This window comes from Carcharodon carcharias, chromosome 23, assembly GCF_017639515.1.
Source record: "Carcharodon carcharias isolate sCarCar2 chromosome 23, sCarCar2.pri, whole genome shotgun sequence".
Lineage (NCBI taxonomy): Eukaryota > Metazoa > Chordata > Chondrichthyes > Lamniformes > Lamnidae > Carcharodon > Carcharodon carcharias.
Genome location: NC_054489.1, coordinates 13245964 through 13262130, shown reverse-complemented (window position 1 = coordinate 13262130; position 16167 = coordinate 13245964). Strand labels below are relative to the sequence as shown.

The 16167-nt window shown below is 40.9% G+C and overlaps 1 protein-coding gene across 2 annotated transcripts in view; it reads right to left on the bottom strand.

Moving 5' to 3' along the window:
• Positions 1 to 14605, bottom strand: part of top2a (DNA topoisomerase II alpha) — a 55858-nt gene extending 41253 nt beyond the window's left edge. For both annotated transcript variants that reach the window (XM_041173432.1, XM_041173433.1), the window contains exons 1-11: positions 14458 to 14605; positions 12125 to 12274; positions 11535 to 11625; positions 11376 to 11439; positions 9947 to 10092; positions 9420 to 9517; positions 8784 to 8996; positions 7273 to 7446; positions 4889 to 4990; positions 4261 to 4398; positions 1438 to 1576 (exon numbers count right to left, since the gene is read on the bottom strand). In XM_041173432.1, the coding sequence (XP_041029366.1) occupies positions 1438 to 1576; positions 4261 to 4398; positions 4889 to 4990; positions 7273 to 7446; positions 8784 to 8996; positions 9420 to 9517; positions 9947 to 10092; positions 11376 to 11439; positions 11535 to 11625; positions 12125 to 12274; positions 14458 to 14490 (1348 nt within the window). In that variant the 5' untranslated portion in view covers positions 14491 to 14605. The remainder of the gene's footprint in view (positions 1 to 1437; positions 1577 to 4260; positions 4399 to 4888; positions 4991 to 7272; positions 7447 to 8783; positions 8997 to 9419; positions 9518 to 9946; positions 10093 to 11375; positions 11440 to 11534; positions 11626 to 12124; positions 12275 to 14457) is intronic.
• Between the last annotated feature and the right edge of the window lie 1562 nt (positions 14606 to 16167).

Here is a 16167-nt window from a genome sequence, read left to right as displayed (position 1 = left end):
AAAGTTTCAACTTTATGGTCACATAACAATCTATATCCCAAAATGAATTGTTTTTTCCTGTTCAAGTGATGTGATATCACTGGCAAGACCAGCATTTAATGTTAATCTCTAATTGCCCTTGACAAGGTGGTGGTGAGCCACATTCTTGAACCCTTTCAGTCCATATTTTGTAGGTACACCCAAAGTGATGCTAGGGAGTGAGTTCCAGGATTTTAACCCAGTGACAGTGAACAAATGCCAATTTATTTCCAAGACAGAATGGTGTGGCATAGGAAGGAACTTTCAAGTGCTGGTGTTCCTATATGCCAGCTGCCCCTGTTCTTCTAAGGAGTAGAATGCAGAGGTTTGGAAGGTGCTTTCGAAGGAGCCTTGGCGAGTTCCTGCAGAGCATTTTGAAGCCACTGCGCACTGGTTGTGGTGGGAGTGAATGTTTAAGGTGTTGGATGGTATGCCAATCAAGGGAGCTATTTTGTCCTGAATGGTGTCAACCTGTCCTTTATAGAAGTAAGTCAGCCAATCTGGCCTGGTCTGCCCTACATGTGACTCCAGGCCTACAGCAGCAAAGTGGTTGACTCTTAAGGACAATGAGGAACGGCCAACAAATGCTGGCCTTGCAAGCTACGCTCACATCCCATGAACAAATAAATAGAAGAAAGTTCTGTTGTGACTTCACCAGGTTGGCACGTCATTTTTAGGTATGTCTGATGCTTCTCCTGGCATGTTTTCCAATAAGCCTCAATAAACCAGCGTTGGTTCCTGGCTTGATGGCATGGTAGAGTGAGGGATAAGCTGGGCCATGTGATTACAGACCGTTACAGCGGCTGAATGCAATTCTGCTGCTGATGGCCCAGTGAATTATGAATCCCTAGGTTTGAGCTATTATTGTGGCCTTATCTAAAGCAGCCAAATATCTGTAACTGTACAAACAAATGCACATCTAATTGTTACTTATGTTCCTCCAAATGTCAAGATCCTTGCAATATATGAAAATATAGTTTGAGAGCATTAAATTTAATAAATGAGGCTAAGTTTTCACCAAAAACCCAGTAAAATCAAAGCCCCAATGCCGTATTAACAGTCACCAAAAGAACCATTCCAACTGGATAAATTTTACTCACTGCTCCCAGTGCTTGATAGGAAGGCAAATCAAATCACCGGGTGCAGTTGCCAGCATGTCTGATACATAGCCCTCCAAATTGCCTTGAACAAAATAAGGCCACAAATCACACAGGCTGGATTTATCCTGTTGTCTTCTGTAACTGCACCCAAAGCACCAACTGAAAACCATTCCATGATCACTTCATGCATAAACTGTTATATGGGCAGTTGCTAGCTGAATCTAACAATGAGAATTGAAAACCTATACTTTACTACTCCGACACAGTTGGTCTTCCCCAAAACATTAGTTAGTGACAAATGCCAGAAATGACCTCATACCAGCATCGTTAGCATCATCCAGTTTAGGAATTCCTTTGATTTTTGTTTGTTTTAATCCTGAGCATTTCTTATTAAGCATATTCTGAGCTTTAAACTTAACCCAGTTCATGATGCTTTCAACGACACCACAGTTAATTGCCTACAACAAAAACAGAAGAATACTCAGTGAAGCAGTTGTTTTTATAGTCCTGGTCCAAGCAATAAAGCAATTTTTAAAAAATCATAAACATATAAGTATTCAAAATCAGCACTTAAGTAACACTGTAGGCTTCATGAAATAGATATCGAAAGTTGTAGCTACAAGGAAAGCAACTTTGGCTGATTCCTTTCTCTTTGGAAGTTTTTGGTCTCTGTTTATCACTTCCCCAATAAGGGCATAGCAGAGAAAAGGAACTAGTATTACAGAAAATTGCATTTGTGTTTTTGACTTCTATTACTTAAATGCCAATACGTTGATGCTATTATGCATTCCACAAGCAAACATTATTTAAAATATTCTGTATTAAGGCACCTGCCTTCTGAATAGTGGAAAAGCACTGGCGACTAAAATTGGGTATAAATGTGAAAATCATACCAGTGCCCCTGCCAGGACAGATAGTGACATACCTAGGCCAGGATTTTCCGGTCAATGTGCCGGGGGGGGGGTGGGGCCTGCTCACTGACGCATAAAATGACATGGGATGATGTTGGGCGGAACTCCCGACATCACCCCGCCCCATTTAAATCTTCAGGTAGGCGGGGGCTCAGCAGAATCAACTGTGCACCCGCCAACCTGTCAATGGCCAGGAGCCTGGGCGGGCATTAGAAAAAGCATTAAACCTCATCCACGGGTGGGATGAGGTTTCGTGTAAGTTTTAAAAAATGTAATTAAAACATATTTACAAGTTATGGACAGTGTCACATGAGGGGACATGTCAGGGAATTTTTTTTCTTGTGCCTCCACCTGCCTGTTCTTAAACTCCCGCCCCCCCCCCACCGCAGTGGGGGGAGAATTCTGCCCCTAGTAATCAGGAAGCAAGGATAGGGGGCAAAAGAATACAAAGCATTAACAGAAGTTTTTGCAGAGTAGATGGGTACAGGACAGATATAGAGAAGTGTTAAGTATACTTTGAGAAAAATAGGGTAAGCGGGCCTTAATAATAAAATTTATAAAAGACCGGAGGGACAGAGATGCACAACTCTTGGTGGTGGAGGGAGTGAACGTTTGTGGATGGTGTGCCAATCAAGCAGGCTGCTATGTCCTGGACAGTGTCAAGCTTCCTGAATAATGTTGGAGTTGCACCCATCCAGGCAAGTGGAGAGTATTCCATCACACACCTGACCTGTGTCTTGTAGATGGTGGACAGGCTTTGGGAAGTCAGGAGGTGAGTTATTGCCACAGGATTCCTAGCCTCTGACCTGCTGTTGTAGCCACACTGGCTAGTCCAGTGTAGGTGCCAAACTGAGTTTTTTTTTATGTATTTGTGGGACGTAGATGTCGCTGTCTAGGCCAGCATTTATTGCCCATCCTTAATTGTTCTTCAGAAGGTGGTGAAGAGTTGCCTTCTTGAACCACTCCAGTCCTTGTGGTGTAGGTACGCCCAGTGCTGTAAGGGAGAGAGTTCCAGGATTTTGATCCAGTGATAGTGAAGGAATGGCAATATATTTCCAAGTCAGGATGGTGAGTGGCTTGGGAGAACTTCCAGGTGGTGGAGTTCCCATGTGGCTGCTTGTCCTTCTAGATAGTAGTGGTCATGGGTTTGGAAGGTGCTGTCTAAGGATCCTTGGTGAATTCTTACAGTGCATCTAGTAGATATTACACGCATTGCTGCCACTGCACATCGATGGTGGAGGGAGTGAATATTTGTGGGTGGGGATAGTGGACGGAGTGAATGTTTGTGGATGAGGTGTCAATCAAGCAGGCTGCTTTGTCCTGGATGGTGTCAAGCTTCTCGAGTGTGGTTGGAGCTGCACTCATCCAGGCAAGTGGAGAGTATTCCATCACACTCCAACTTTGTAGATGGTGGACAGGCTTTGGGAAGTCAGGAGGTGAGTTCCTCACCACAGGATTCTTAGCCTCCGACTTGCTTTTGTAGCCCCAGTACTTATATGGCTAGTCCAGTTCAGTTTCAGGTCAATGGTAACCCCCCCCCCAGGATGTTGATAGTAGACAAACAAAGCCATAAAAATGTAAATGAGATTTATACATTGGCATTCAATGAAAAGGCAAAATGATTTTGAACAGATTAGGCATAAGGTCAGAGCAGGGTGTACAGCTTTGCACATTGTTATACATAAAACATTATGGATTCACTCACTACCTGCAGAACAATACCAAGAATGAGAGGCAACAGTTCTGACAAACTTCTTCAAACATAGCAGCTTTTGTTTTATTTTCTTAAATAAGCTGAAATAATGAACATAACAAATTCTCAAGATTATGACAGCAGCGTAGTTGCAGTACCAAAAGGACAAATTCATGAGGACTGTTAAATGATGGTGAATGTTAGAAGGCCTTTTCACTGTGATTAGAACTTAAAATGTTTAAGCACAATAACTACTGAGCCAGTGATTCCATTACTCTCAAGGGAACTGGACAAAATATTTCAAAAGTAACACAAAAAAGGATACAGGGAAAGAACATGTTTTAAAGTGGATAAGCCAGCTAAAGACTAATATTGGCACAGATACAATGAAGCAAATGGTCATGGGTTTATGTTGTAATTTCAATGATCCTATGAAATTCTTGTGAATTACTCAGATATAACATACCTTGCATTTGAAACACCAAAAATCTAGTCAAGGGTGTTACTCAAAACTGAAAAAGTCAAAAGCCAAACATACCGCTTTGATGAACTTCTCGGACAACACACATTGTGACCCAAAGTTCTTTGCTTGAAGGGTCATGTTCTCTTTGGTCTGGGAGTCAAATGTTGGGTTTTCAATCAAACTGTTCACAAAGATCCAAAGGTGATTCTTGATCTGTCATAAATCCAAATTTACAACTGTCAGTAATACACAAACAGGCAACAGAGAATAATAGTTGTGTCATAAACAGCAAACTATTATACAGAAACCCTTACAAAAAAAAGATAAAAATGTATTTCCTATGATCAACAAGTCAATTTTCTTTAAAAAATAAGGCATTCAGATGACAAACATTAGGCTGGGTCAGACTGACAATATAACTAAAGTCCATTACTGTTTTTCTTGATAAGACTGCACTTTCTATTTCAGAAATGAGAGAAACTGGAGATGTTTTAGTTCGTACTCTTGTTAGTACAGGGGATCCCTCCAGTGGTCATTATTTGAAATGGATACCCACACAGAAAATCACTAGGGGTTACATTCCTTCTCATTTAAAATCCATCTTCTATTGCGTATCCACATATCAGGCTGTTAATTGTGTCAAAAAGATAAATTCCATTTTCAGACATCTGTGACAGTCAGCTGCATTTTATACAAACCTTACCTGAAATGGCTTCACTGCAACCCCTCCTTTATTTTTCTTCTTAACAACTTCAATTAGTTTGTTCACTAATTGGTCAGTGACATAGTCAACATGTCTCCCACCCTGTAAAAAGAAATTGTTACATTAGGCATTAAAATATCTCAAGTGCCATCCTCCCACTTCCATTGATCCACTATTGATGGTGGTGCATTCAAACATCTAGGCTCCAAGCTCTGAAATTATTTGCTCAAACTAATCTGCCTCACCAAATAATTTGCAAACCTCTTTAAACCCCATCTTTCTGGCCAAGCTTTTAGTCGCTAGATGTACCATCTCCTTTGGTTCAATGTTGATTTATGTTGAATTACAATTTTGAGAAGCATCTTGGCATTTTTTTCCAACATTAAAGATCCAATATAAGTATAATTTGTACTTATAAAAAGTTACAATGAATCAGACTTTCAGTTAATCCAATATTATTTAGAAAAAGCATTCAACTTCATAATTGTAAAATTACATTTTCATTCTTTTTATTTTGTATCCATCAAGGTTGGGATTGCAGAAAAAGATGATAGAATGCTTAATATATTTGCCACCTAGTTTAATAAGCACACCCTGTTATCTGGATGGAAGTTTCTGGAGTCCCAGGTGGATTTTCCATTTGGCACAACAGCCCTCCTGATAGATTCTCCAAGATTGACAATTCAGTGTCAATTTCTTTCTTTGAAAAACTCAATTATGGGAATATGTGCTGTCTACTTGGACTTGTTACAAATTGAAATGATTCTGCTCAAAAGTTACTCCATTTATCACCTTACATGCAAGTTGGGCGTGGAATCAAACTCACTGATGGCACAAATAAAATTACGCTAACTCAATGGGCAGAATTTTCTGTGCATGTTAGCATCGAGTGTCATGGCAGGCATGAGCAGACTTTAAAGTGGGAAGGCCAAAAATCAGTTTCATGCCGTTGTGAAACCAGCGTGCAATTGACTGCTCCATCAACAGTGGGCCGCCTAACTTCATTTAAATAAATCTGCATCTCATCGTAAGCCCTGCTCGCCACAACAATCCCCCATGCAGGATCATCCGGGCACATCTGCGTGATTGCATGCCGATGTGTTTCACAACTGTACATAAGCAATGTGCACCTAACGAGCTGCACTTCAATCAGAACTTTGAGGTTTGTCTCCCTATCTTGCTTTGTGCAGCAGTTATGGTCATCAGTGCCAGACTTCACAGGCGGCACCAACGTTGCTTTTAGGGGGGCTCACAGGCAGGTCTCTATCTATCAGGCCAGCCATAGGGAAGGCTGGCTTTTCAACAGCCGCTGGGCTAGGGCTTGCTTGGGGAAGGGGGAGAAGTGGCCTCAGGCAAGGGAAGAGGCTGCAGGGTGAGGGCTGTGCTAGGGAGGGTGGTGTATCCCAGGGGGCACATGTTGATCTGTACAAGTGGTCTCAAGATGGTGAGGGCTGAGAAGGCAATCTCCAGTGGAGAGGAGGCCAGATGGAGATGTGAGGGCGTGTGTGAGAGTGACTAGTGATGTCCCTTGAACTGGCAGTGAATGAGATGCCAGTAAACATGTGATGGCCTTGTGAGTGTATGTTTAGAGTGATGAGATGGTTGCTGCACCCTGGCGGCATGGATGAGTTCATTCATCTTCTTTCTGCACTCGATGGCCAACCTCCTCTGTGCAGCATTGGCACCAACCACCACCTCCCAAGCCGGAATGGTGAGATTGCTGGACCTCCTGTGGTCAGAGCAGGAGGGTGGGGGATATCACGGCAGGCCTCTGAAAGGCATTCCAGTGACAGGTCACTGAAACCTTCTTGGCTTTCAGGGTCATATCTTCACTGGAACAGTCCTGGGCTGCAAGCATTGAGAACTCTGTGGGCAACTGCAGTTTAAATATGATACCCGGAGTGAGGAAACAGTGAGGCAACGGTGTGGTGGCGATTCAGAGGCCACCCACCAGCAAGACAGCGTGTTTCCATGTCTGCATAATTAATGAGGCAGGAAGCGGACAATAGTGCGAAAACCTGCCATTGTGGCAGGCGGGTAGATTGTCCTTTTTACCGCCCACTAACGCACCTAGTGCAAATCTGGAATGATTCCGCCCAATGTTCCACGCAGTCCTCAACTTAAACTTTCTGATCCCTGAACAATCGTCCTGCAAAACACCTCACATGATAGCTGAGCCACTTCCATTTCCCTCTCTGTAAATCACTGTCTTGGTTCAGATCAGCCAATTTACAGATTAAAATATGCACCTCTGTGGTCTGTACACAGCTTAGCTACACCCTGAACAAACTAGACAAGAGAACTATTTCTTTTCAGGTCATATCCTCCAAGGCAAATCTATTTGGCCAAAAACCTGTAGCTACTAAAAAGAAACATTAGCTTACCTTTGTGGTAGCAATGCTATTTGCAAAGCTTATCTGTTGGAAGCCTTTTTCGCTCATAGTCATACAGACTTCCCACCGTTCATTTACAACTTCGTGGATTATTTTTAGTTGGCTGCCTGTTTCATCCACTTTGTCTTTTACATAAAGGTCCACATAGCTACGGAATCCAGAAACCTATAAGCAGAAAGACAAGGTGAGGTACCAGTTTTGGACACTGCACTGGATTTTACAGTATTATGATGTCAACACTTGCCATCATTACTCTTCTGAAACTGATTTCAGAATCCCCACATGCATAGTCAAATCCAGAAGTTGCTGTCAGTGATTGTGTGCTTTTCCAGAGGGTATACCACGGAAGTGCCCCTTGACTGCAAACAATTTGAAATCACTGAACTGATGAGAACTTTCCCTTTTAAGCTATTAGTCTCATTGTAAAACCCCTTGAAAAAGTCACACGCTACTGAATGAGGCATAACTGTGTTCAGCAATGTAATAAATATTGCTGAAAAGCCTTTCTGGCCCTGAAAAACTAATTCAACATCTGTGGAATGTCAAATTTCTCCATTATGATAAATAATTCACATATGTTTAAAATATATTTTCCCTTTGTGCTATTTCTATTGCTACCTTAATCTTATGCGTATCTCCCCACCATTTATTTCAAACTCTGTAAAACTGAATTACAAGTGAAGGATACTCAGTACATTTCTCTCCCTGGTTGGCTGTCAGAATACTTTCAATGTAATTGGAAGTTTACTTGCTTGATGACGTGATTGCTGGACACCTGGAGATCCCCTTGGCTTGGCACCAGATTCAAACTAACATCAGGAAAGGGGAAATGCATGCCAAAGGTTACACAAAGGTTTTTGTGGGTAGCTTTCTTCGGGGTTAGTAGCAAACACTTGCTACACTGCTGACCGCAAAATCCAGGCAATTACATAATTTACTTATCAATTCTGTTCAAGTGCACTTAAATTGAGATTTGCAGAGATTACACAAAACCTTCTTTACCCTCCCACTGAAACTGGAGAACAGAAGAAGGGAAGGGGAATGCTATGCATAAAAGTAAATCTAAATAGTGGGACAACTCAGGAGAACCCGTGGACCAAGAAACACATGGCCTATCTGCCTTCTTGTCCAAGAAATGCTAGGTACAAATCTTACATGGATATGAAGTGCATAAAAACTTTTCTGGGATCAGTAATTCTGAATGTACAACTGGATATTTCATTTGCACCTTGAAAATAAGCTGCAGCAACATTGATACATTATTTTCATTTTCCTTTCTAAGATATAAATGTAAGTTGTTTTGGGTTAGTCATTATTTAGTATTGGACACTAAAATTATAGTAAATCACTATATTTATTTTAAAACTGTACACTAAAATGAAACAAGTTCCTTAAAGTAACTCCAACTCGTCACTTTTTATAAACACTGTGGCAGTCAGATACAGCCATGCACCAACACACCTCTCCCAAATCACCCCAACAGCATTTTAAAAAAAACGTACGGGTAATTTCTTGCCATTTAGGAATACTTTGACACCTTTGCAGGTACCAGCAATATCATATGCTCTCCGTGACATTAGCGCCACAATATCTTTGTCAAGGATCTGCATCTTGAATTTAGGGAGATCAGGTCGAAAAGTGATGCAAGTATAGTCATCACCATCGAAGGACTTGATTTTAGCATCTTGTGCGTCTCCCATATTGTTCATCCAAGTCTGCAGAGAAAAGCACAATAAAGTTAAAGAAAACTGGCCTCAATTAAATTTCATATTATCCTAAAAGTTGTCTAAAAAGATTTTATTTAGGAACTTAATTAACTAAAGCAAATATGCTACCTGCATTACACTTCAACTAGAATGTATTTCTTGAAAACTTGGAAAACAAGAATACCAACATGATTCAAAATAGATTTGTTATGAAAAAGTCCAAAAAGTGATGCAGATGCAGGATGATTTTTTTTCTCAGCAATTCTTCAAGACTGCAGCACTTGCTAAAGGTTCAGGATGCTTTGTAGATACCAGTCTAAGAACTGTCTAACATTGCAAACTGCTCTGAGTAAAGGTTAATATTAAGGTTCTTTTGAACCCAAGCTAGACCAAAAAGGTTTATTTCAACCTAGAGTTATCAGTTCAGCGCACCTGTTTGAAAGATTTCTTGTACTCCCTGCAAGCAGTTTCCACTGTAAATTTTGTGCTGAAAATGTTGCAGAGTTTTGCACCATAACCGTTTCGACCACCTGAAAGAAACAAATAAAGATTATTCTTTTGCTTGGTAGGTTACAAAACAAAAACTGATGGCAGCAAATCTGTAACTTTGTTTAATATAGTATTCAAAACTTTACACATTGCCTGAGTCAGAAAGAGTGAAATTCAATTATCATGAAGAAACAAAACATTATGAGCAGATAAGCATTATCTATTTATATTTTGCTTTTTAACTATAAATAATGCATGTAACACCCAAGACGCCATGGCATCTAACAATTTAGTCCATGACTGGTCACTCTTTCATTTGTAATGTAGAATGACCATTTGAGATTTTTCTTGAGCTTCAATGTCACATGCAAATGCTTTGTCTTATGGCAGACACTAATATCTGCAAGCTATTTATATCTAATACTTTTAAGTAGCTGAATGCTAAATAATAATGAATAACATAAACACACCAGTGACTTTCTTCTGGTCATCATCATAGTTGCTGGAGGTCAGTAACTGGCCAAAAATGAGATTAGGAACAAAAACCTTCTCTATTTTATGCTCCACAACTGGAATTCCCTTTCCGTTGTTCCACACGGTAATGGTGTTGTTCTCACTGCAAGTAAAAAACATAACAATTTCACTTTCTTCATTTTATACACAATTCCTCAAACCCTGTCCACCAACTACAAGGCACAAACAAGCCCAGATGGGTGCAGTTCCAATGCTCAAGGAGCTCAACACTATCCAGGACAAAGCAGCACACTTGATTGGCACCCCACTTAGCACTTTAAACACTCACTCCCTCTGCCATGAACACAGGGGCAACAGTGTGTACAATCTGTAAATGCACTGCAGCAACTCACCTAGCCCCTATCAACAACACCTTCCAAACACATGATCCCTACCATCTGGTCAAAGGCAGCAGATGCTTGGGAACACCACCACCTGCAAATTCCACTCCAAGACATACACCACCCTGACTTGGAATTATACCAGTTTCTTCACTATCGGGTCAAAAACCTGGAACTCCCTCCGTAACATCACTGTAGTTGAACCAACACTATGTGGACTGCAGCGGTTCAAGAAGATAGTTCACTGCTATCTGCTCAATTTGGGATTGGCAACAAATGCTGGCTTTGCTAGTGACATTCACATCACATCACATTTTGTTCATCACCAGGCATGGCTTTGTCACATTTTAATTTATGCTGAACAATCTAGCCATACCTCTGGTGATGCCAATGGCAGTTGTGGGGCTACATTAAATTGTCTGGCGTTAAATTATTTAACATTGAGATGGTTATGGTATTAATAGTTCCAAAGACTGATTAGATTGATTCTCTGATTCTTCAGGTGCTTGGCAGTCAATGTAACAATAAATTAAATAATATGAAAGAAACTTGATTACGCTAAAAAATGTGCAAATACTGTACTCCTATTTCTAGCATTTTATTTTTAAATTATTGGGATCAAATAAAGTTTTCAGACTCATCCCACAATTGTGGTTCGCCATTTTGTTGGACTACAAAGCTTAGAAAAATGCCAACAGGTCAAAGCTCATCAAGCTGTGCTCAATAACTGAACTGGTGGGCATTTGAACAAATCATATTTACAATAAATGTTAAACCAAAGCCTGGCATTCTTTTTCACAAGATGTCACCTGGGTCTCACTGAAACGTAACTTATAAATATGATTGCACACTATATAATTTTTCACATCATGTAACACAGTTCACTTACATAAATGAGTTTACCGTAAAAGTCAACTTGCACGTGGTGTGAGCTTTAAAAACTTTGAATTCAATGTCACTAATATTCACTTTAAAAAGTTTTTCCTCCTTCATAAATGTTTAGGAATCCATAAAAGATTTCTAAATAGATTTTAAAAACACTTACGGGTCAATATTGATTTTGATGCAGGACATGTTTTTATCCCGCTGCTTGTTATCAGCTGCATTCACTATTTAAAAAAAAAAGAGAATTAATTTAGCAATTTAGTTCATACTCACATTCCAAAATACAGAAAGATTATTTAAGATTTTTGTTTCCACGTACCTAGAATTTCATCAAATATCTTGTACAAACCAGGAACAAAAGTCACTTCTCTCCAATTAAGGCCAATTTCTTCATCAAACACCCACATTTGCTATAAAAGAATAGATAGATCACGGTTTCATGCAATTGGAGATCACATACAGTATTTGTTTTCAAAGGTATTCAGTAAACTTTAGGCAAATTAATCCTCCCTAATGTTGCATTCTAAATATTACTAAGATCACGACCCCAGCAGTAGATGTGTTACATCTGGCCTCAATCTGGATTAGGGAGTGAGTGGAGTGCCAGAAAAAATTAATTTCTCCATTTAAAAGAATTTCTTGAGGTTATGCTATCAATACTTTCAATGGTGACATTATTTTGTATAGCAAATCACAAACTTGAAATAAAACACTCAAAATAGTAACAAACAAAATTACAGAGAAATCATTTTTTTCCTTAGGGATGGGTGATTAGCTGTATATTTCACCCCTGATAATTTAGTGAAAAGGAAGTAGCATGCAATATGAGATTATCCCCCCGCCATAATCTTAACAAACAATGAGTTTAGATTAGCACGTTATACTTACAATGCAAAAATCAATACTCACTTGCACAACTGGCTCCACAGAGCCGATGTAACTGTCAGGACGGAGCAAAATGTGCTCCAGCTGTGTCTTTTTCTGGTAGATTCTCTCAACAGACAACCTGCGATCATTATCGCCTTTCTTCACCTTACTTACTTGATTGGGAAACAAAGGCTGTGTAAAAATGAAAATAAAATTAATATGGACGTTCTTTTCTTGAGTTATCTGCTTGAAGGCAAGTCCTTGGCAATTATTGACTGAGCCAAAGTGGCAAAGTGCCATCATTTTTATCTACACACACAGGGTGCAGAGACAGGCCCCAAGTCTACCTCAGCCAGAGTTGGCATCAAACCCCATGCTGTTGGTATTAATCTGATCCACATACTAGCTGTTTATCCCCCACCCTACCTATCTTACACCCTGTAGTAAAACATACAACAAATTGATACAAAACAATGGTATATGGATCACACACTATTAGTTATAAAACATTTGTCAAAATATGTATCACATAGCTAAAATACTTCAACATTGTTGGTTGATTTATTTTAGGCAATTAGTACCAAACTTTTTTTTTGAAGGTGGGATGGGGATTGTCAGGAGAGAAATTATAGTAAAGCAAAAATGCTTTAATGCCATGCAAATAGATTTTCATCTAAAAATGCTGCCACGGATGACATGAGCCATAACCACAACTATATTTTTCTACGTAATACGGCTCAAATGCTCTCTCGATACACAGCTCAAGTCTTGAAGGACCAATCTATATTTATAATGCTATTGGGGGTTTTCCACAGGCCAGGTCATCAGAGTACAGAAGCCCACACACACACACACACACACACACACAAGTAGAACTGCGAAGCCTCCAGGGTTGGTTTGGAGTCTTCAAGGATTGAAGATCAATCTCCAGGTCATTGCTGTGTGCAACCCTGGAGAAAAATCATCAGGATATTAAAAAAAGATTATTTTGTGTTATTTTCTTTGAACATTTCTCTTTACCAGATATAAACATTGAAAATTGGGGGGGGGGGGGGGGGGGGGGGAGAAGGCCGGTTGGCTGACAGTCAAGTGTCATCCAATTGGGTAGTGCATCATTTTGCTTTCCAACTGGCGTAGAAAGCAAGTGTGTCACAAGGATGGATGTGTTGGCCGACTAAGGGCTGGAGTGTGGGGGTAAGTCATGTGATGAAACATGCAGAAATACATTTAATCACGGTTGGCAACCCTGCAAACAGTATAGTTTACGCAAATTGCAAGAACATCGAGCTCCTTCATAGTGTTTTGCCCATTTTCACTGGACTTTTGTGCATTCTCTCAATCCTGGACGTCAGGCCATCCAGTCAGCTAGAGTGACTCACTGACAAATACCCGGATTTCTTCCCCACTGGCAAAAAAAAAACCCCCGCACCACCCTCCCCCCCCCGCCCCCCCCCCCCCAACCCTCCAACCACACACGCTGAGAACACCACCGAAAGCATCCTACTATCTTATTATTAAGAATCAGGTCCAGAGGTGCATAAGCAACCGCGTCCTGATTTCAGCGCATCGTGTAACTGCGCAGGTCAGGTTGACGTCAGGTGAGATCCGCGCACATCTCCAGACCTGGTTCCTGGCAAGAGGAGAAATGAGAAGAGGTCATTTGAGGTGGATTCGAGAAACAGTTGAACAACACTGTACAAGAGAGAGAGAGAGAGAGAGAGAGAAAAAGAAAAAAGAAAATCCCTGAGTAATTATGCACACCTTATTAAACCCCTCCACCCGCCGCCCCCCCCCCCCCCCCCCCCCCCCCCCCCCACCCCACTACTTTAAAAAAACTTTCTCTTGCTCTCAAGGAGAGCAATCCAAGTTCCTCCAAAGGGCTTAAAATCCCCCGCTCAATGATTCTGGCCAATCTTCCTCTGGTTTCCACTCCTGGTCAGTTCTGCCAGTTGGAATAATGGCTGACATCTTCAACAAGACCAACGGTGGAAAGAGGTGCCAGATGACAAAGACTTTGCAAAATTAGGGTCGTTATTTTTTTTTTTTTTAAAAAAAAAATCATCAACAAAAAAAAAATAAAAAAAAATAAATAAGTAAATTTGCTCCCTTGATCTTTGAGGTGAAGGCTAGGTTTAGATTTTCCACAACGAACACCTTCACTCTTTCATTTAAGACAGAGACAGAGAGGAAAGAGAGAGAAAAAAATTCCCCCTCATCTTTCCCACTTCATTTTAAAATCTAATCAGCCACTTTCACCGAACTTTGCGCCTCAGCAAATTTTCGTCCAATTCCGATGAGGCCTACGGCGCCAATTTGAAGCAAACGATTAAAGTTTGGCGGGGAAACTCGGTTTTAAAAAAAAAAACTTTACTCACTCTTAAGGGGCTCGAGACAAGATCCGCCGCCATGGTTTCAAACAGGGGTTACGAAAAGCGAAGGAGAAATTCAAAGTCTTTTCTCTCGATCTCCGTTGTATTGTCTTTTCGGTGGGAAGATGCTGAGATGAAGGGATCCGAACACTTCGTCAACCCCACCCCCCCCCCCCCTCTAAACTCTCCCTCCCTCCCTCTCTCTCTCCCCGATCGCGCCCAGACTAACGCTCGCTGCTCGCTCCGATCCTTCAATGAAACTCCCAACCCCGCCAATCACATCGCAGCCCGCCAGAATCCCGGCCAATCCCAGCCGCCTGGCTTTCAGGTTTGAATCTGATTGGGCGGTGATGAGGGCGATGTGACGTCATCCAACGGCAATCCCTCATGGGAGTTGTAGTTTCTTCGCCGTCGCTGTTAGGCCATCTTTAGTCCCACTGTGGCTCAGCCACTAACACGCTGGCTTTTTGTTGGTTGTAGGTTCAAGACCCACTGCAGAACCCGAGTGTATGAATTTAGGTTGACACTCTTAGCATAATTTTGCAGTGTATTGTAATTGGACACTGGAATGTTCAGAATTGTGCAATTGTTTTATTATTTTATACTTTATTTTTCTATTAACGATTGTCTATAACTATGTTATGAATTATGATTGCTTGCTTTCTTTGCATCTTAGAAACAATTTGGGACCTGTTGGCTGTCGCCATGATGACTTTTAAATAAATCAATTATCTATCTACCCAACTACTTATCTCTCTATCTATCTGGCATTGTTGGAGGTGCTGTCTGTTGGATAAGACTTTTACAGAATGTGGGTGTCACTGGCTAGGTCAGCATTTATTACCCATCCCCTAATTGCCCTTGAGAAGGTGGTGGTGGTGATCCGCTTTCTTGAACCGCTGCAGGCCATGTGGTGTAGGTAGGTTCACCCACAGTACTGTTTGGAAGGGAGTTCCAGGATTTTGATCCAGCAACAGTGAAGGATGGCGATATATTTCCAAGTCAGGTTTTTTTCTCCATGCATTGATGAGATGTAGGCTTTGCTGGCTGGGCCAGCATTTATTGCCCCTGATGGGCCTTTGTTGCCCTTGAGAAGGATGTTAAACAGGCCTCACTTGCTCTCTCAGGTGGATGTAAAAGATGGCCATTGCACTATTTTGAAGAAGAGCAGGGGAGTTATCCCTGGTGTTCTAGCAATATTTATCCCTCAATCATCATCACAAAAAAAGTATAGATTATCTGTTCATTAAATTATCACTGAGCTATTTGCAGAAGTGTGCTGCGTGCAAATTGGGCACCACATTTCCTCCATTACAACTGGCTACGCTTCAGAAGTACCTCACTGGCTGTAAAGCCCTTTGAGGCATCCAGTGGTCATGAAAAATGCTATATAAATGCAAATCTTTCTGCAGAAATGAAGAATGATTGGATTGCTCCACAGAGAGCCAACATAGACTCGATAGACTGAATGGCCTCCTGTGCTGCAATAACTTTATGAATTGTTAGCTCTATTTCTCTCTGCATAGATTCTGCCAGCAAGTTTTCTATTTTAAATTCAGATTTCCAAATTCTGCTGTATTTTGCTTTTCTGTTGTTGTGCAAACTCAACTGAAAGTGTTAAGATATCTATCATGGTAATATTGGAATAATAGAAACAGAGAAGGAGGCCATTTGGCTTATTATGCCTGTGCTGGCATTTTGAAAGAACAACCACTC